The following is a 20,908-nucleotide window of genomic DNA, read 5'->3' as shown; positions in this document are numbered from 1 at the left end:
GTGCCAGCGTCAGGATGTGTGTAGACTTGAGGGGTTTGAACAAATGGATTTGGGTAGATCGGCAAACTCTGCTCAATATTTTTCTCAGTTTATGACTCCTGGGGATGCCCAGTAGGGGGAATCTCGCAGGGAATCTCGCAGGGAAAGGCCAGGACGGGTTCCCAAAGCAAGCGCCTTGAGAACTTACGGTGAAAGGCGCTATATAAGAACGTATGATTTACGATTATGATTTACGATTATTAAAGTTAGGAGTCCTAACTTTACTACTCCTAAACGGAGAAAAATCCTACCTTTAAGATTTTCGGTATTCACAGAAGGCATTTAGGAGTTTTAAAGTTAGAAGTCCTAACTTTACTACTCCTAAACTGAGAAAAATCCTAACTTTAAGACTTTCAGTATTCACAGAAGGCATTTAGGAGTCCTAAAGTTAGGAGTCCTAACTTTACTACTTCTAAACTGAGAAAAATCCTAACTTTAAGACTTTCGGTATTCACAGATGGCCTTCAGTGAATACTAAAATAAGTAAGTACCTTCTGTGAATACCAAAATGGTAGTAAGTTTAGGATTTTGTCTTAAGTTAGTTCTGTGATTTGGGCCCTCTGTCTCATGTGCCTCCAGCGATAAGTCTCGCTTTCCAAATCATGCACCCTTATCTCCTGTAGAGGTTCCTGATGTTGTGTAGTCAAAATTGGGCTTAGATATTGTAGGTCCTTTTGAACTTTTGCCCTCTTACGAACGTTTTGTTCTTTTGTTGGTGGACTACACTTTCAAGTGGGTGTCCACTGCGAACATGAGAACTGTTATTTTCTTAAAGATGTATTTGCTTTTGAGGATGTGCCTACATTTCTGGTTACGGACAATGGGGTGCAATTTGTGTCCCATGAGATGGGCAAGTTTATTAAGGATCTCAACATAGTTTATCAGAAAACGGCCTTATATACACCGCAGGCCAATGGTTTGACTCAAAGGATGAACCGGGTTGTCAAAGGTTGTGCTCAGTGTGCTCTTGAGTCTAGGTTGTCCTTCAGCAGTGTCTTGAGAGATAGGTGGTGGGCACACGACTACTTCTAATGTTGGGAGGAAGGTAGGCTGTTTCAAAGTTAAACCTGTCTTGGTTGCCTGCATGTATTGATGTGGGTATGTCTCTTGAAGCAAGGCGTTCCAGAATTTCTGAATATCAGCAAAAATACAAATTGATTCCAAGATGCGTGTAAGGAGCAAGAAGTGGTGCCTTGGTGACAGGGTTATGGTGAAAAACCTAAAACATACTCCTAAAGGGAATTCTGGTTTCATTGGTCCTTTCACAATTGTTGCCATCAGGAAGAATGTTGTGAAAGTTGACACGGGTTGCATGTGGAGCAGGTCTAGGGTGGTGGGATATACTGGAAAATCCACAAATGTACGTGCAACATATGAGAGTTGTATGTCTGATAGTTATACCTACTTGAGGGAAGATATTTACAGCAGGCAAGGTGATGCTTCCTCGGGTAAGTGTAGAAATCTGCCTGTGAAGTACAAGGATTATGTCTTATATTGATGCTGCATTTTTTTATATACCATGTTTTCTTTGCAGGATCTTTAGTATAGTTAAAGGGCTTTGACTATGACTTATATTTGTGCATTGTTTCTTTTATGCCATGTTTCCTTTGCAGGACTACTTAAATTTTGGGTTTTCTGTTGTGCAACTTTTCATATTTTGTTTTCTTTGTTGATTATTCTTTCCCTATTGAAAGAGGGATGTGCTGTAATCTTAGAGATGTAGGAACCTTGGCTAGGTCATGGAATGTAGTGATGCATGTCTTCTCATGGATCACTCATCCCAGAGCTGAGTATCCTGCTGTACAGTTGGTGCTGTACCTTTATGCTGTGTTCCTGAATGAACCATTAACTTCAACCAACCGTGAAGACATCTTAATTTAACACTCACCCATGTAGAGGTATTCCACATTGACAAAGCATGTTCTACATTTTGGCTGAGAACCATGCCTTATGCAAAGATGGGATCACTGATGACAATCTTGCAATTGGTGGCCACTAATGTCACTTTGCCTTATGTGGTTACTCTTACATCTCTAATAATATCAGTAGCTGAGGAGGCTTTTCATTGAACAATATTAGCTCTTATAACAGAAAAGGTTGGAAAGCCTTCTTCTAGAGCCTACAGAAGGACATGCTAAACAAATAGGACACATACATCAAGGGGTCCATTTACTAAGATTTAACACCTTATTTTTGTCACAAAAGTGATGCAAAATGACTCAATTTCTTTTGTTACCTATTTACTTTCTTAGCGTTAAACCTGTTTTGCGTTGTAAAATCAATTGAAAGTAATTAAATGCTTTGCATTACTTAGCACCAAGGGGGCACACCATAGGTAGTGCAGGGGCATTCTCTTGCAACCACCCAAGGTTTCTGACCTTAAACCCAATTTACTTAAAAAATTAGCCAAGTTTTAGCATCAAAAAATACTGCCCATTTCAGATAGACGCTATCAAGGAAAACGTTTTTTTTCTCCTTTATTGTCCGACGTTCCATGTGTGCTGCACTGTGCAGCAAACATACAAAGTGGAAAAATGTTTAAATTTAGTGCTAGACTCACGGTACTATGGTGCAAAGGTGTGTCCGTTGCTCACGCCTCGCATTTCTGTGCCGGCCTTAGGGAGAGCGGAGGAGACTGCCATATTTCTGCAAATATAGCTCTCTTCTTCTCACTCAGTGCAGCATTTGTGGCTGCTGTGTGAGAAACTGGTAAATCTGGCCCCAAGTGACTTCTTGGTAATAGGAGAGCTTCCAGAGAAATGAAAGAAGCCCAGTATTGGTGGTCCCAGACAGACCATATTTTTAACAATCATAAATTCTTCGAAAATACTTACACTCACTAGATGATGTCATGAGTGATGCCATTTGAGATGTAATCAGTAATGTCACTGACCATGTCATGAGTGATGTAATATGTGAGGTCATGAGCAGTGCATTGCTGCGGCGCAAGTTATAGTTAGCTTAGGTAACTATAACTGCAGAACTTCTATGGTTGTGTACAAGTGAAATCTGAGCCTAACTATAAGGTCCCTGTGACCTTTGTTTTTTTCAGTGAATTTTTAAGGTTTTTTACATTCTATTTCCTCACTATAACGTCCCTGTGACCTTTGGTTTTGAAGTGAATTTCTATGTTTTTTAACTCTTGTTTGCAGAGTGGAGGAGAAAGGGGTTGGGGCCTCGAACCAGGACTCAGCAATCACACTGTGTAGGACTAAGGGGAGGCAAGAGGAGGGTTTTTTGGCCCCCAAAGACCCTCAGCATCCAAAGAGACTTTATTCCCCAACCAGTAATGCACCAGGAGGCACGTTTGCAGAGTGCTGGAGAAAGGGGGCATGGCCTCTGAGGACCTCTCAGCAAAGCCACTGTGTGAACTTACTGGAGGAAACAGGAAGGCTTGTTGCCCCCCAGGACCCTCAGCAGCCAAGGGGACTTCATCCTTCAACAAGCAGTAGGCCAGGAAGTGCCTTTGCAGAGTGGTAGAGAAAGGGTATGTGGCCTCCTACGACTTCAGTAATCCCGCTGCTGGGACATACTGGAGGTAACAGGAGGGCATGTTACCCCCCAAGGACCCTCAGTATCCAAGGGAATTTCATTCCCAACCAGTAGTGCACCACAAGGCTCGTTTGCAGAATGGTGGAGAAAAGAGACAGGCCTCTGGTGACTTCTCAGCAATCCTGCCGTGTTGTACTTACTGGAGGTAACTGGAAGGGTAGTTGGTCCTCAAGGATCCTCAGGAGCTAAGGAGACATTATCCTCCAACTAGTAGTGCACCAAGAGGCCTATTTGCTGAGTAATGGTGAAAGGGGGTAGAACCTCCAGCGACTTGCCAGGCTGGCTTTTTATATTAGTTTTATGGTTTATTAGGGAATGAGGGCGGCGTGGCCCCCCTTCCCTGGGCCACTTTTGATCCCATGGACCCCATACCCCGGGCCGAACCATTTAGAGATGGGGAGGGGGGCTGTTTGAACCCCCTCTCAGGGCCATATTTGGCCCTGGGACCCCATCTCTCAGGCCCTGACCTCCATTGTGGCTCAGGGCACCCAGTGACTTTCGCTGGGGACCGCCCAAGGTCCCTGCCGGCTCCCTGCCTCCTTCTGGAGCCAGCATTGCTTTCAGACACAGGGAACTGAAGCAATTCTGCTCCGCTTCCAGCAAACAAGAGCTTTTTCAATAGTCTTGCTTGCTGGAAGTGGAGTGTTTGCTGTGGCTTGGCGGGAGCGGTAACGCTCCCGCAAGCCACAGCAAACAATTTTGTCCCAGAGGGTAGGCACCCTGGGACATAACAGGAGCCGGTCCTGGGGGATGGTGGTCTCCAGGGCCATCTATGACTCCAGGAGGATGGCTGTGCTACCCCTCTCTATTGCTCGTATTAGCTTTGGGAATGTGGTGGTCCCCAGGGCTGTCAGGGGGCTGCGAGGCCCCCCACATTAATGTTATAGTTAGCCCCAAGGAGGAGGTGGTACCAGGGCTGTGATTGGGTATTCACGCCAACCGACATTAATTGCAGATTTGCCCTGAGGAGTTGGTGGTTCTCAGGGTGCTGGGTTGCCAAGCGGGCAACCCAGAGAAAATAAAAACACAGTGCCCCATAGAGGTGTCAGTGGGGCTTTATCAGCCCTAGGAGGGGGCCCTGCACATCCCTCCTACATATATTGTGCATGCCCACAGGACCTGGCCCACCCAGGGGCTAAAATTACAGAAGTGCTGAAGCCCACGGTTCTGCGTTTAAAAAAAAAATGTCAGCAAGAGCCACAGATCCAGCTCAACTCCCACTGATTTTGTTTTTTAAAAAAAATGCTTTTTCTTACCCTTAGGGACCTCCCTTCCCAAGAGGCCTAGGGAGTCAGGATATTTCTACCCTGCCCTCTTTTCTTTTTTTCAACTTTGTTCTGGACTTAGCTCAAGCCGTGTCCCAAGATGGCTGCCAACTCTTACTGGTTTGAAGTGTTGGCAGCCAATCACATCTCAGTACGAGATCAGGACGTGCCATGGAGCCTCCGAGTCCCTATATATACAAATTTGGATTTTCCTTAATATTTCAAAAACTACTGAATGGATTTACAGCAATTTACAAAAAAGTTGCTTTCTGGACCAACAGCTACCTTTCTGCCAAATTTGGGATAATTCTGTTCAGCAGTTGGGCTGTGTCATGTCCAAAATCTCAATGCAAATTAACATGGGAAAACCAATTTTGGAACCCCCCTGTTTCTTGGCCCCTGCTTGATGGATCACCACGGACCTTTCAAGACAGCAGCTGGAGTTAACTCATACTAGTGTTGAAGATTTCGCAAGGATTCGTCAAAGAACACCAATGTTATTGGCAAATGTAAAAAAGCTCTTTCTATAGAAACTAAATCCTTACTATAACTACCTACTGATGACCACCAGTAGGAAATACTACCAAGCAGCTGGGCAGAACATATGGGAAAAGCATTGTGTGGCTTACTGCCCTGGAAACCATGCGATGCTCAGGGAGCAGATGCTGGCCTCTTTGCAGGCTCTTTTTTGTCAGACAGGCTGCCTCTCCTCACCACAGTCCGATTGTGTGGAAACCGAATTAGAGATAGCCAACAAGAGCAGCAAAGCAGTTTATCCTTCGTATTTGTAACCACCTTCACCTGGTCACTCACATTCATATTAGACATTGTCACTTCTGGCAAATGCAGTCACTGGAGTTGCATGCTTCCCACATGGGCACATTGTTCATAGAGATAAAAGACTCCTTCAAAGGTTGACTGGGATAAAAAGGCAGGGCATTTTTAACCTCCTAACTGCTTTCCTGCAATCCTAGAAATTGACTGTGCAGGCTGTCTGGGGGCCTAAAAGACATCTTTACGTAGAGGAGCTTAAGTTAGGGCCATATTTATGACCCTGTTTGCCTCGCTCTTGCACCACACAACGTGGTGCCAGAGCAACACAAACCTTAAGCTAGATTTTTGAAGCCACGCAAAGCCACTTTGCATGACTCTGAGTGGCTCCGAAAAATCAGTAACGCAAGGCAGCGCAAATTGCTGTGTTGGGTTACTCTGCCCCGGGAAGGCATTCTATGGGCATTGCATGGGTTATCCCACACAACTTCCATGGATTTTGACGCATCCCCAGATTTACCACAACTTGTAAACCCTAGGTATGCGCCAAAATCTTACACCTTCCTAGGAGAGTCATAACGAGGAGAAATTTCTCAATTTCTTCTAATTTCTTCGTCTTTCTGCAGAACACATAGAAAGAGGAATATGCCTCCCAGGATTGTTTTTGAGCAGGAAGGTGTCTCTTCCTGAACAAAAACCATCCTACAGCAACGCAGGTACCCATGGTGCCTGCGCAAGAAAAAGGACTGGAATGCGCTGTAGTGACTTAAATAAGGTGCATTCCTGCCCTCTCCCTTTCACGCAGTGCAGCATAGCAAGGTCACTTACAGTGCTGCACTGTGTGATTTGCTCATAAATATGGTCCCCAGGAACATCGCAAGCCAATTAATCATGGCAAGAAGAGTACCCTGGGTGGGCTCAGCCAGGAAAGAATTATCAGGAGATTGTGTGGTTTTACATTTTTAACCCCTTCGATGCTTGTGACAAGGTCAACTCGTCATGGGTGTTACCTGCACTGTGCCTATGACGAGTTGACCTTGTCACATAACAAGGGATTTTTAAAATTGCAGCACAGCACGGGAATGTGCTGTAGCAATGATGAGGTTAAATGAATCTGTTGTTGGTTTTCTCCTGGATCACTTGGGAAATGACCATACTAAGAACCTGTGTATCATCGCCCTACCACTGGGCTTTTTTTTATAAACCTTTCATTTTCCCGAGACCGGTGGGTCACTTATAGCCAAGAGCAGTACATTCGGGGGGGCACCTGGGGGAACAATGAGACTGCGGATTGGAGGTCCAACAATAGATATGCTCCTTTGACGGGCCTCGAAGCTTGTGATTGACTACACCCAGCACATACAAGCTCACACCCACGTACTGAAAGGCGACACTCCCCCACAAAGGATAGCACTGCGATCTTACAACTACCCAATACACAACAGGTGAGAAATAGAAACGTTTTGAATATAGCTTCATGGAACGTGGCTGGCATTGCACATAAGTTGATTGATACTGACTGGTTAAAGCTATGGCAGGATCAAGAAATAGTATGTTTCCAGAAAATATGGGCCTCTGAACCAGTATTTATGAATGGTCATCAATCCTTTAGAACTCAGGCATGCCCATCTACCTCAGGGAGGGCAAATGGAGGAATCCTGACTCTAATCAGTGATGATGTACCAATAAGAGTAAAGACGACACCATTTTCTAACCAAAATTTTCATATTTTGATACTGGAGACACATCAGGAAGGGGCATGGATTCTGCTAAATCTTTACAATAACAGATTTGGCTCAAAGATCCATACGGTTGTGGGGGAAGTCGAGAAAGCGATCACAGAGATCGTTTGTAAAAATAAGATATCTAATATTGACATTATATGGCTAGGCGATTTTAACATTCACGCATGCAACTATAAAGACTCCTCAGTGTGTGGGATGGATGATGTGAGGGGAAATCCCATATACCATTTCACACATAGTGAATATGGTAATGGATTAAATATGTTAATGGGTTCATTAAACTTAGAAATAAACACTGATCCAGATCTTAAAGCAGAAAGCTTGCTGAGTTCCTTTCTACGAAACAGGGTAGAGTCCATGATAAACTACATACTCAGGACTGCCCCCCTAGTTGAGAGGGTCGAAAGGATACGTCACTCTTTCACGATATATAGTGACCATGCTATGGTCCTATTGGAGCTGAAGCTACCAACATTTGGGGGACAATCTCGTAAAAATGTAGAAAGGCAATTGAGTCTAGGAAAAATGGGATACAGCTGAAATGGGCCTACATCGAAGTAATGAAGCTGGTCCCTGAACTTATATCAAATACACAAGATGAGATTCAATTGTGCCTAGATCCGGTAGCTGAGCCAGGGTTAGTGGTTTCAGCCTTTTGTAACATTCTACCAAAAATAAAATCAGCCTTAACAAGAACGAAAATCATAAATAGTGGAAGTGGCAGGGGTTGGTTTGACTCCCCATGTACAAGAGCAGGAAAGGATTTGTTTTTCGCTTTAAAAGCCAAGCCCAGGAATAATGATCATATAAGAACGCTCCGGGCCTCATATAAATTCGTAAGGAAAACAAGAGAAAAAGAAATTAGGGAGGAATTATGCGCTGACCTGGAAAAGGCAGGCTCCTCTGGTAATAGCCGTGAATTCTGGAAATTAGTCAATGCACCATACTTTAAAACTATCAATGACCCCACAACAGATGTAAATGTTGACAAGGAGTCATGGATTACTCATTATGAGAATATTTTCCCCCAAAATTCTGATATTAATAACCACCATCTGATTACGCAGGTAACATCTTATTTACCTGTATCTTTTACACTAAATGAAGTACAGGTAGCGCTGAACTCATGTAGCTCAGGAAAGGCCCCAGGACCGGATGGGGTTCCTATTGACTTTTTCCAAACCAACCCCGACTTGTGGATCCCTCTTTTAACGAATGTCCTAAATAGTATTGCCTTGATAGGCCCTCCCCCCTCGTGGTCTTCGGAAGTTATTGTGCCCATCTATAACAAAAGGGGATAGGGCCGTCCCAAAAAACTACAAACCAATATCCCTGCGGATACAACACCAAAGCTCATGGGGCGCCTCTTTCTCTCTAGGTTAGAGAGCTGGGCTAGAGAAAATAAGATCCTGATCCAGGCCCAGTATGGCTTCCAGCAGGGAAGGGGTACTGTGGATCAATGCTTGAATTAGGCATTGACCATCGAAAAATATACCACTATGAAAGCAGGAAAATTATACATGGCATTCATTGACCTAAGTGCGGCCTTTGACTGCATGGCCCATGATAAACTATGGGACATAATGGAGAAGATGGGGGTTGAACCGGCTATTTTAATTTCCATTAGGCAATTGTACGCAAATGCAACGGCTTCAGTGCGATATACTAAAACTTGAGATTGAACACAACCTTTGAAAATTGCCAGAGGTGTAAGACAGGGTTGCGTATTGGCCCCATTTCTCTTCTCCTTATATACAAATGGAGTTGAGAAGACGCTCACAGTGGCCACTAGGGATGTTCCCCCTTCGAAAATCAGATGCTACCAATATTGTCCTATGCAGATGATGCTGTTTTAATTGCAAGAACGAGGATTGGGCTACAAAGGCTCATAACAACGTATGTCTCTTTTATGGACTCTTTACACCTAAAATTAAATCAATCTAAGTCATTCATAATTATAGCTGGGGGTACTAAAAGAGACAAAGCCCCACATTTTAGAGCGGATACAGGAAAAATCAAGGTTGTAGATTCCTTCCCCTATATGTGCATCTTGTTTGACAAAGATCTGTCATGGGCAAAACTGATAGAAGGAAGGAGGTTGGTGATGGAGAGGGGTATTATTGCCTTAAAATCCTTTGCAAAGAAATTGGGTGCTAAACCCCTACTCCCAATAAAAAACATATACCAGGCAAGACTAAAAGCAGCAGTGACCTATGGAGCGGGTCTGCGGTACAGTTTCACCCGCATCACTACAAATCATTGAGAATAAATTTTTTAAATCTGTAATAGGCCTCCCCTCCTTTTTTACGAACGGGATTTTACATACGGAATTGTCCCTTCTCTACATATCGGATCAAATACGGTTAGCTCCACTCCTCCAGTGGCATTCTATCTAGAAGAGAGACACACTACCTTTGACCCAAACGGTAATAAGGAGTTGTATAGCGATGGACAACTGGAAAAGGTCTAAGTGGCTATCCTATGTGGAGCCAGTTTTAAAAGTGATAGGGCTCCACAAACTTTTCTATGATCCCCTGGCTTTCTAAAAAAGTGTCGAAGCAGAAAGTCACCAACATGTTTATGTTGATGGCTGAATACAAGCTTAGGGACCATTATAAAAAAACACACAGCACAGCTTTATTGCTTTAACCCGCCAGCAAGGGAGGGAGATTTCTCATATTTAGTTAACATAAATAGCGCGCAACACAGATTCATTTTGCTAAGATTCCGTACTAATTTGATTCCCCTTATTCTTGGTTATCCTGAGGAAACATATACCCATTCCAAACTAACTTTGTGCCCGTGTGACAACTTATTACCTCAAACTGAAATGCACATGGTTTTATTTGGTAGGCTCTACGAGAGCGAAAGGAAAGCCTTTTTGTAATCGATTTAAAAAAAAATGGAATTTAGGCAGTGTCGGGTAGCACTATTCTTTTTAAAAACACTGCCAGACCCCTTGGTTTGCTATTCAATGGCAACATTCTTATAAGCCTGCATGAGGAAGAGGAAGGAGATGACATATAGCTCATTGAGCACGATTAGCAATTAGAAACGCACCTAGACTTGCTATATGAATTGTTTTATCTATTATACTTTTTACTTTTATCTATTCTCATCCTATTTTAGGATTGTGAGGAAACATTTGGAATTTTTAAAAACAATGTTTTTGTAATCATAACTTTTATCAATGAATATATATGTACTTTTATGGTCATTTTCTAATTTGATCGAATAAAGAAGATGATGATGATGACGATGGTCCCCAGTTCTTAGGGCCTTAGGGGCACATTAGGATAACAGGCGTATCGCCACTGCCCGTATGGCTGTGGCGATCCGCCCGCCAAAATCCACCGCCCGCTACCAATTTCCCCCGCCACATTAGCATGGCGGGGGAGACCCCGGCAGACAGGGAGACCGTCCGCCGGTTTCATGCCGGTAGGCAATCCGCCCGATTGCCTACCGGGCGGAAAAGCAGTTTAAATGATGGCGGTGTCTGTTAGACACCGCCAGCCATATTACTATGAGTGCGGAAGCATGCCTTTCCGTGGCAGCATTGCTGCCACAGAAAGGCATGTGGGAATTGCTTGTGGGGGCCTGTTGCGGGCCTCCAGGGACTGAGGGGGGTGTGGGGTATGGTACCCCCCTCAGTTCCGTGCACAACATGGCAGGCACCGCGCGGTGCCTGCCATGTTGTGAATGGAAGTGCACGACATGCCTTCCTGGCACTGTGGCGGGCGCATCCTAATTGCACCCACGGGACCCCCGCCCCTATGGCGGGCGGTCCCTTTTTACGACTGGATGGCGGACGGACATCCTAATGTGCCCCAAAATGTCAACATTCTTTAACCCAACTCTGTACTATTAGAGAATGAGTGTTTATTGAGACCCAAATCAGTGGTACACATATTATCAACCTCAGAAGGATGAAAGGCTAAAACCTGTGACCATGAGGGTCAAACACAGAACTTCCTCAGTGTGTGCCTTACTTCACATAGCTACCAGTCGCAGCATGGTGCCATGTGGCTGTACATTCATCTTATATTGAAGAGAACGCTGATGATTGTCTAGTAAAATATCAACACTAAACTATGAAAAAGTGAAAGAGTGCCATTTTAGTAAATAGTTTATCAACTGGCCAGTCACAAGACAGAAGTTACAAATCATATTCATTTTTGAAAGCTGAGTGTTTTACTTCCATGGTTAAGCAGTAAGACTTTACTATTGACTAGAAGGTAGATTCTGACGTCAGACAGACAACGTGTTACCTGCAGAGAAGGGCATGAATTTCTCTCTCTTCACAAAATTTCCTTCCTGGTCCAGAAAGCGATTTGGGTTTAACTCTTCGGGAATCTTCCAAATATTGTGGTCGTGAAGGACAGAGAAGAGGTTGGGGATTAGAATGGTTCCCTTGAAGAGAAAACAACAATATTCAAATGAGTTGATCGGGTTGGACGAACTGGATGAAAGGCTGCAAAACTTAACCAGTCAGTCCACCGTAATTTGGGCTTTTCAGATTTCTAGTAGGATATTTGCTTGGTTGGGGTTTTCTTTTAAGGGGGATTGTGCTTGTTTTATAGGTATGGCCTGCAAAGGGTTTGCATCCCGCCCCCACTCTCTTTTCTGGCTTTTCCTTGGTGCCTGGGCGGGCAACTTACTTTTCCTCCAGTTCTATTGGCAGTAGCACATTTTCTTGCAATGCTTGTATTTCTCTTTGCTTTCTTTTGAAACAATTGCAACACGCGCTTTATCTGTAAACTTGTAAGCTATCGTGGGTGAAATTGCAATGGAAAGGAACAAACAAGCCAAATTGCTGGCTTCTTTTCTGGTCTATGCATTAGTGTACAATTAAAAAAGGATACGTTCTATGCTTCACAGCAACTGGCTTTCAAACGCTGAGGTAAAGTGAAATCGAGACTCCTGCTGTACTATTCGGATGTATGTTGTTACAACGCATACTTTTACTACGCATACCTTCACAACGCATTTTTTACACCGCAACATCCATTACAACGCATTCCATTACAACGCATGCCATTACAACGAATTCTTTGAAACTACCTTTACAACGCACTCCACTACAACGCATACCACATTTACAACGCATACCATTACAACGCATACCATTTCATTGCATGTATGGTAAGTATTGGATAGTGTAGGGGTAAAAATTACTATTCTAACTCCAGGGGGTGCAACAGTAGGGTAAGTGTTGGCTAGTGTAGGGGTAAAAATTACTATTCTAACTCCAGGGGGTGCAACAGTAGGGTAAGTATTGGATAGTGTAGGGGTAAAAATTACTATTCTAACTCCAGGGGGTGCAACAGTAGGGTAAGTGTTGGATAGTGTAGGTATGCGTTGTAATGGTATGCGTTGTAATGACTGCGTTGTAATGACATGCGTTGTAGTGGTATGCGTTGTAGTGACATGCGTTGTAATGGTTGCGTTGTAATGGGATGCGTTGTAATGGATGTTGCGTTGTAAAAGTTTCGTCGTAAAGGTAGTACGTTGTAAAAGTTGCGTTGTATGTGTTGTTTCCCGTACTATTCATTTTGCATCCAGGGCAGTTCTGTAAAAGTGACAAAGAGTAGATGGAGACAGGTGAGTACGGAGTTGCCTTGACAGAAACTTTTTACCAGGAGGCTCTTTGAGAAATATCAATTATGCTTACTTTCAAAGCATAGTGACAAAAAACCACAGTAAGCTGGTGTCATAGCCACTTATGAAGTCTGCCCCTGTGTCTAAGTTGTCTCTGTGCATTCTAAGATGTCTCTTTCCTTTCCTCCTACCCCAGAGGCTGTATCGGTCTCTGGTCCAGCACAAGATTTGACCACTTTTGCAGCTGCCTGATAACATTTACTGGGACAGTGTGTCGTCCTAGCCTCCTTGGACGCCCGGGGAGCTACTTGAAATGGTCTCTGACAGGTTGAAAAGCTGTCAAGCCTTCTAGAGAAGTCGCTGCTGTCTCCTGCAGCACTCCACAAACACGCTACCAACAACTTCTTTTCCTGTACCACTCGACTACAGCAACATTCTCGTGTGGCCGTCTCTGCTATTCTCTGCAGATGAGGGATCTGGGAGCAGGTGGTTTTTCCTGAGACGCTGAAGGGGAAATGTATATTTTATCATTACACTTCCATTGTAGCACAGGGAGGACATCCCACATCCTTGCAGAGTACAGGCTTGTAACCAATCAAACACTGAATTCAAGGCAATCGAAAAGTGGGCAGAATATAGACCCCTTTTCACATTAATGGTTCTTAAAGCTCTGATGATCACTTAAGGTATAGGAGAACAGCACTGCCAAGTCAATCCTAAAAACCTGCATGACTGACAGCCTTTCTTTCCTTCAAGAACGAAAAAACATTCAATTCGGTACTTTCCGGCGACATGGATCGTCACCCCCCCAGGGACCTTTCCGCGTCTCAATCATGGTTGGGTGGGTTCCTGGACACCTTTGGTCTGGTGGATGCCTGGAGGCTAATGCATCTGACGCTACGTCACTATACCTTTCACTCTGGTGCCCATGGGAGTCTCTCCAGGCTAGACTACCTCCTTATGCCCGCTGTCCAGTCCTCATACATCGTGGAAATCAGCCACTTGGCCCGGGGTATCTCAGACCACTCTCCTGTTTTGCTTCTTTTTGACGTGGGTCTACATACTGCGGGACGGGTTGCCCCTATCAACCCCTGGCACCTGCGCAACCCCAAGACTCGCGCCAGCCTCACAAAGTCCCTTGATCACTATTTCCTGGAGAATGAGGGGTCTGTCTCGTCCTCGGTGTCCCTATGGGAAGCCTTTAAGGCTATTATCCGCGGGCACGCCCTATCTTTAATAGCAGAGACCAAGAAAGCGAGGGAAGGGGAGGTCGAGAGTCTGGAGGCTGAAATATTGGGCTTAGAAGACGACCTGGACATGGGTGTCACCCGTGATTAACTCCACGCCCTTAGCTTGAAACAGTTTGATTATAAATCCCTTGTGACGGAGGCTGCCAAATCGATGTACCGAGAACAATAAGGTAGAGTGTATGATGTTGGTGACAAGGCGGGTAAGCTGATTGCCTGGCTTGATAAGAAGGAGAGAGCAAATCGCGTGGTCCCTACGATTCAGAATCCTGATGGTGTGGAGGTGACTGACCCTGGTGAGATTGTGGAATGTTTTGCTGACTATTTTCGTGTGGTCTACTCCCCGGTGTCCGACAGGGACGAGGATGACTCTCGTTTTTTGTTGAGGTACATTACGCTGCTCTGCCCGTCCGAAGAAGATCGGGAGTGTATGGAGGCATCGTTGTCGGTCGATGAGATAGCGACTGCCATTCGTTCCCTCCGTTCCGGCAAAGCCGTGGGGCCAAATGGCCTGCCCATCGAATTATATAAACTTTGCCCAGACAAGATCGCACCATACCTCCGTGACATGTTCACGGAATCGCGTGACCGTGGCTACCTCCCCATTGATCAGCGCCTGGCCACTATAGTGGTAATTCCCAAAGAGGGTAAACCTCGTGACCGCTGTGCCTCATACAGGCCTATCTCCATGCTAAACGCAGAACCTAAAATTCTCGCGAAGGTTCTCTCCAACCGCCTCCTCACTGTTATTTGTGACCTGATCCATCCGGATCAATCTGGCTTCATCCCGCACCGGAACACTGCTCTAAATCTGCGCCGCCTTCATGGCGTTCTCGCAAGGGCGGAGCTTCTGTCTTAACCGGCCATTTTGGCTTCATTAGACGCCACAATGGCCTTTGATACGATAGAGTGGCCGTATCTTTGGGCCACTCTTGAAAAGTTTGGTTTCGGTGCGGGATTCATTAGTTGGGTGAGGCTACTGTATGCGGACCCACTGGCTCGGGTGGTCGTCAACGGTAGAGTCTCCCAGTCCTTCGCTCTTGGGAGGGGTAGTAGACAGGGGTGTCTGCTGTCCCCCCTTCTCTTTGCCCTCGCCCTGGAACCGCTCGCTTCCTGGCTCCGATGGGAACCCTCGATGAAGGGCATTCGTTGGACCCCTGACTTTGAAGACTGGGTGTCGTTGTACGCAGACGACATTCTTCTGTACCTTACCTCCCCCCGTAAGTCCCTCAACGTCCTATTTGACGTCTTAGCTTCATTTGGCAAGAATTCCGGGTTGATTATCAACTGGTCTAAGTCCTGCGTATATGTTATCTCTGGTGGTCTTCCTCCTCTACCGACCAGGTTTCCCATTCAAGTTTCCCACTCTGACTTTAAATATTTAGGGGTTCACATATCGTTGGACTTGGCTGCCCGTTACGAGCATAATCTCCTTCCTCCTTTGCGGCGCTTGAAGCTCGACGTGGGTCGTTGGCGTAGATTGCCGCTGTTCTCACTTGGTCGAGCGGCGCTGTTCAAAATGATGTCCCTACCCCGATTTCTCTACGCACTCCAGAACTCCTTTGATATCATTCCTGCGCGCTACTTTCGGGAGGTTGAGGGACTCCAGAGGAGACTTGTTTGGGACGGCTGAGCGCGCATTGCTCTCTTGAAACTGACCCTCCCCTGGTACGATGGGGGTATTGCACTCCCTGACATCAGGAGGTACTATTGGGCCTCCCAGTTGTCCGCCATTAACCATGCCACATACGCTCCCGGGCCAAATCCAGCGTACGCTATGGATAAATACTTGTTGCCCGGTGGCGACTTTAACAGAGCACTCTACTCTCGGACGGCGGGGAGGAATCTTACGGGACCCACTAAAATTGCAGTGCGTGTGTGGAAGGATGCAAATGTGGCTATGGGATGGAATGATCGATTGACGCAGGCGACCCCTTTGTTTGCTTCGGAACGCTTGGGGTACCTCTGGACTAAGAAAGGTTTTGAGAACTGGGACACAATTGGACTTAGCAGAGTGGGTGATCTTTGGGTGAAGGGTGCGGTGAAAACATTTGCGGAGCTTCGGAGTGAATATGAATTGAGTGAGCGGGAGTTCTTCAGATATGCACAGGTGCGTCATGCTTCACTGTCGGTCTTCACGGCCGGTACTGTGGTCCCTGAATCTTCCCCACTTGAAGATCGTATACTCGACGGTCATCTGCCCGATCGTACGATTTCCTTGATCTATAAAAAGTTGATCAACAATCGGGCAGATCTCCTCGTGCACCTCAGGGAGCCCTGGGCTGGAGACGGGTTGGAATTGGACGACGAAGACTGGCAGTCTGCTCTATCCTCCCCTAAAGAGGTTGCCATTCCGGCTCGTCTCCGCCTTGTCCAGCTTAAAATTCTTCACTGCGTGTATGTAACTGGTCCTCGTTTGGTTGCCATGGGTTTTTCGTCGGATGGGTTGTGTAGGCGAGGCTGTGGAATGAGTGCCACCTTCCTTCCCATCCTCTGGGAGTGCCATGAGGTCGCTACGTATTGGCGCCGTGTGCACGCTGTGATGGAGTGCGTCACTGGGGTCGCTCTGTTGCCTGAGGCTCGAAGATGTTTGTTGAATTTGTGGGAGCCGAATGATTACAACGTTGCCCAGACTCGGTGGGCGGCTCTTGGGAACATGATTGCCAAAAGGGACATTGCACAGCTCTGTGGTTCCCTGTGGCCTCCCACCATGTCGAATTAGATGGAGATCATGGACTGGTGCATGTTCTGGGAGATGACTGTGTATTTTGCTAGGGTGCAAGCACAGGGCGTGGAGTAAAATTTGGGGCAAATGTAACGCGTACCGAGGAGACATCTGCACTCCCCCCTTCGTGGATATCCCAGACGCTTCTCTGTCCCCCTGACATCTGAGGTTCCTTGATTATCATATTCCTTGTTTGAATGTCCTGAATTCCCCACTGCCTTCCCCCCCATTGGTTCTCCAACGTCCTCCTGATTCCCTATCCGTTATGGTAGGTCCCCAGTGTCCGAGCTTGACTCCATTTACCATGCTTCTCGCCTTGAGTTGTTTGTTCTCTCGTTTTTCTTTGTTCCTTTTAAAAACATAAAATTGTGTATCCTGCATACATCCTGTGATGCCGAATGTGTATCCTGTACTTCTGCTGGACCTACCCGGGGTCAGCTGCTGTTTTACTGACTACCTATTTACATGACGACCACTAGCGGCCGGCCTCTGGGTTGTAGGCCCATACGTGTGATTTTCTCTGTTTTGCACAATAAAGTTAAAAAAAAAAGAACGAAAAAACAGGCCCAACTGAAGTGTGCGGTAGCAAACTGTTTGAAAACTTGCGAGGTAATGTAGTTTGTATGGTATACCCTCTAAATTTTTTGAGATTTAGGGCAACTACACTTTTGGGCGTTCTCCACACTTCAGACTACAGGGCACAAAAATAAATTGATCACATAAACCTGCGGTGAGGGCGAACAAATATACCAATTGCCCAAAAAAGGCAAGGACTTTTTGTACACAGAGGCTGAAGTTGTTTTGTTAAAAATTCCGCCCCCCAAAAAAAACACCCTTCCGAGAAGGGTAATGGACTTTCAAGCATTAGCGCCCTTCAAGTATTGAGCAAACCACCAGCTTCCAAGAAGTACCAGCCCTGTAGATATCCATTTGAAAAGCACTCCACAGTAAAAAAAACAGAACTAGAGCACAAAAGTTATACAATAATGAGATCGGGCCTGTATTCAGACGGGTCAAAGCAAGTCGTAGTGGATCAGAGGCCCATCACCTCCAATGGCGAAGGCTTTCATATAGCTTGAAAAAAGATTAAGTGGGCTTATATATCTATTGCTAGGGTATTGTGCGGTCCTGACTGGAAAACGTATTTAGTATAAGGAAATAGTAGTGCTGTGTTAATTTTTCGATGTCACTCTTACTGAATGTTAATGTACCTAAACCACACCTCTAACAGCAGCACTTTTTTTCTCACACACTATTTCCTTAATGCAACTGTATTAACAAGCATTTGCAATTTGCGAGAGTTTGAGCAGCAAGGTGTAATTCTACAAAGGGTCAGAGCTATAAAGTGTAATTCTACAAAGGCTCAGAGTAGTAAGGTGTAATTCTACAAAGGCTCGGAGCTGGAAGGCCTAATTTTAGAAGGCCCCTGACCCTCCTGGTAGGTCGCTCCCTCTCCACGCAGCTCCGACTGTGTGCTCCTGCTGCCGCTGCCACTGGTAAGTGTCCTCCGTCCCTTTTGCTTCTGTGCCACTGTCTCTCACTCTTGTGCTTCGTTTTCTGCTCTGTGCCACTGTCTCCCCCTATTGTGCCTCGTTTTCTGCCCTCTGTTCCATCCGTTTTTCCTTCGTTTTTTGTGCCTTTCTGCTCTCTGTTCCACTCGCTTTTCCCTCGTTTTTTGTGCCTTTCTGCCCTCTGTTCCACCCGTTTTTCCCTCGTTTTTGTGCCTTTCTGCCCTCTGTTCCATCCGTTTTTCCTTCGTTTTTTTGTGCCTTTCTGCCCTCTGTTCCACCCATTTTCCCCTCTTTTTTTGTGCCTTTCTGCCCACTGTTCCACTCGTTTTTTGTGCCCATCTGCCCTCTGTGCCACTCGTTTTTACCTCATTTTTTGTGCTCTTCTGTCCTCTGTTCCACACATTTTCTTGTGCCCCTCTTGTCTTCTGTTGCACTTGTTTCCCCCTCCACTGTGCCCCCTCCAGCCCTGCCCCCCCTGACTACCCACTGCCCAATCGCTGTTCCCGCCTCCCAGCTGCTCCTCCCTCCCACCTCCCCATATATGCCGGACGCTGCGCGGTGAGGTGAGCGACCCCTGACCCGCCTGGTAGGTAGCTTCCCCTCCACGCAGCTCTGACTGTGTGCTCCTGCAGCCACTGCCACTGCCGCTGGTAAGTGTCCTCCGTCCTTTTTGCTTCTGTGCCACTGTCTCCCCCTCTTGTGCCTCATTTTCTGCTCTGTGCCACTTGTTTCCCCCCCTTGTGCCCCATTTTGCCTTCTGCACCGCTGTTTCCCCCTCTTTGTGCCTCGTTTTCTGCTTTGTGCCACTCGTTCCCCCCCTTGTGCCTCATTTTGCCTTCTGTACCACTGTTTCCCCCTCTTCGTGCCTCGATTTCTGCTCTGTGCCACTCGTTTCCCCCCTTGTGCTCCATTTTGCTTTCTGTACCACTGTTTCCCCTCCGCTGTGCCCCCTGCGGCCCGTCCACTGCCCACTCGCTGCTCCCGCCTCCCAGCTTCTCCTCCCTCCCACCTCCCCTATATATGCCGGACGCTGCATGTAAAAATCATGTAATGTTAAAAGTGCAGGTATGTCTGCTGCTGCAACAAAAGGATCTTGCTCCGTTGATGTTCCTGTTTGCTCAATGATGGTTTTATCTTTGTCTTTCTTTAGAACAAAGTATTTTTTAATTTTAACTTTCTGACAAAACGAAAGATATCAATTCTTGTGGAGGCATAATTAAAAGGTTGACCAGGGCAATAATTCAGGCCTAGTGACAGTAACTGTTTTTCCGCTGTTGTTAACTGAATTTTGGAAAGATTGACAATAGATTTATCCAAATCTATTTCCTCCGTTGCCACGTATTTTTCTTTTTGTTGTTTGGCTCTTTGGTTGCATTTTTTTCTTCTTTCTTTTCTTCGCCTGTTTTTACTTGTGTTTTTTGTTTGTTGTTTTGCCTTGATCTCAAAGTGCGCAGTCTCTCCTCCACTAAAAAATTCAATTCTTCTTCCATATCCAGAATGGTTATGGATGCTTGACTTGTGTCTCCATTAGCACTAGAACCCTTTGTGAACGAAATGGAATCGCTGCTAGGAAATTCCTCATTAATGCCAGCCCCGCTATCAGTTGTTCGAATCTGTGCTGGATTGCTTTTGTCTTTCTCACCAAACTTTTTGTGATTTTCATTTTTATATTTACGAGCAAAAGTAAATATTTGCCCGTTATTGTAGTCCATTTCATCACGAGTGAATTTGTGTGATTTGCAATTCTTAATTTTATCCTCGTGTTTGCGCAATCTTTCATTGATCCCAATTTTTGAAGTTTTAATCATCTCTACTTCAGACGATTTTTGTAACTACTCCTCAATTTGCTCGATTTCCTTGAGGATTTCAGAACGATCAATTGCTGCATGATGAGGATATGGACTAGGTTCATCGAAGCATCCAAATTGCTTTGTCCCCATTCTTTAAGCATGGAGGGATTTGGCTTGTCGAAACTCGGCACCAGAAGGATGCGCAAACCTCTAGGCACCCTGCCGACCTCAGCATACTTGGTCAAAGACTTGTGCTCCCACCATTTGGTGATTTCGAGCTTCATACGTGTTTTTTACGAGGCTGAAGTTAGCTTCTTATTCGGCCAGCTTCTTATTCGCAGGCTGAAGTTAGCTTCTTATTCGGCCAGCTTCTTATTCGCAGGCTGAAGTTAGCTTCTTATTCGGCCAGCTTCTTATTCGCAGGCTGAAGTTAGCATCTTATTCAGCCAACATCTTATTCAGCCACCATTTTATTTGCAGGCAACATTTTATATAAAATGCAATCATAAATGATTCAATGAACTCCATTTTATGGGACTCTACATTGCCATACAGTGAAAATGTTGTTTTTGAAATACAAAACGTATCACTATTATGTCTATTAGGATTTAGTCTGACACTAGCAACCTTTCAACAAAAATGGGACAACTTTGCCACCATCACAT

The 20,908-nt window shown here is 45.5% G+C and overlaps 1 protein-coding gene across 1 annotated transcript in view; it reads right to left on the bottom strand.

Annotated features, from left to right (window-relative positions):
• Window positions 1-20,908, bottom strand: part of LOC147698613 (cytochrome P450 2J6-like) — a 686,733-nt gene that overhangs the window by 30,749 nt on the left and 635,076 nt on the right. Inside the window, exon 8 of the mRNA XM_086935205.1 lies at window positions 11,641-11,782. Within this exon, the coding sequence (XP_086791331.1) occupies window positions 11,641-11,782 (142 nt within the window). The remainder of the gene's footprint in view (window positions 1-11,640; window positions 11,783-20,908) is intronic.

The sequence above is a fragment of the Lissotriton vulgaris genome, chromosome 8 (assembly GCF_964263255.1).
Source record: "Lissotriton vulgaris chromosome 8, aLisVul1.2, whole genome shotgun sequence".
Classification (NCBI taxonomy): domain Eukaryota; kingdom Metazoa; phylum Chordata; class Amphibia; order Caudata; family Salamandridae; genus Lissotriton; species Lissotriton vulgaris.
This window is presented reverse-complemented; position numbering and strand designations above follow the sequence as displayed.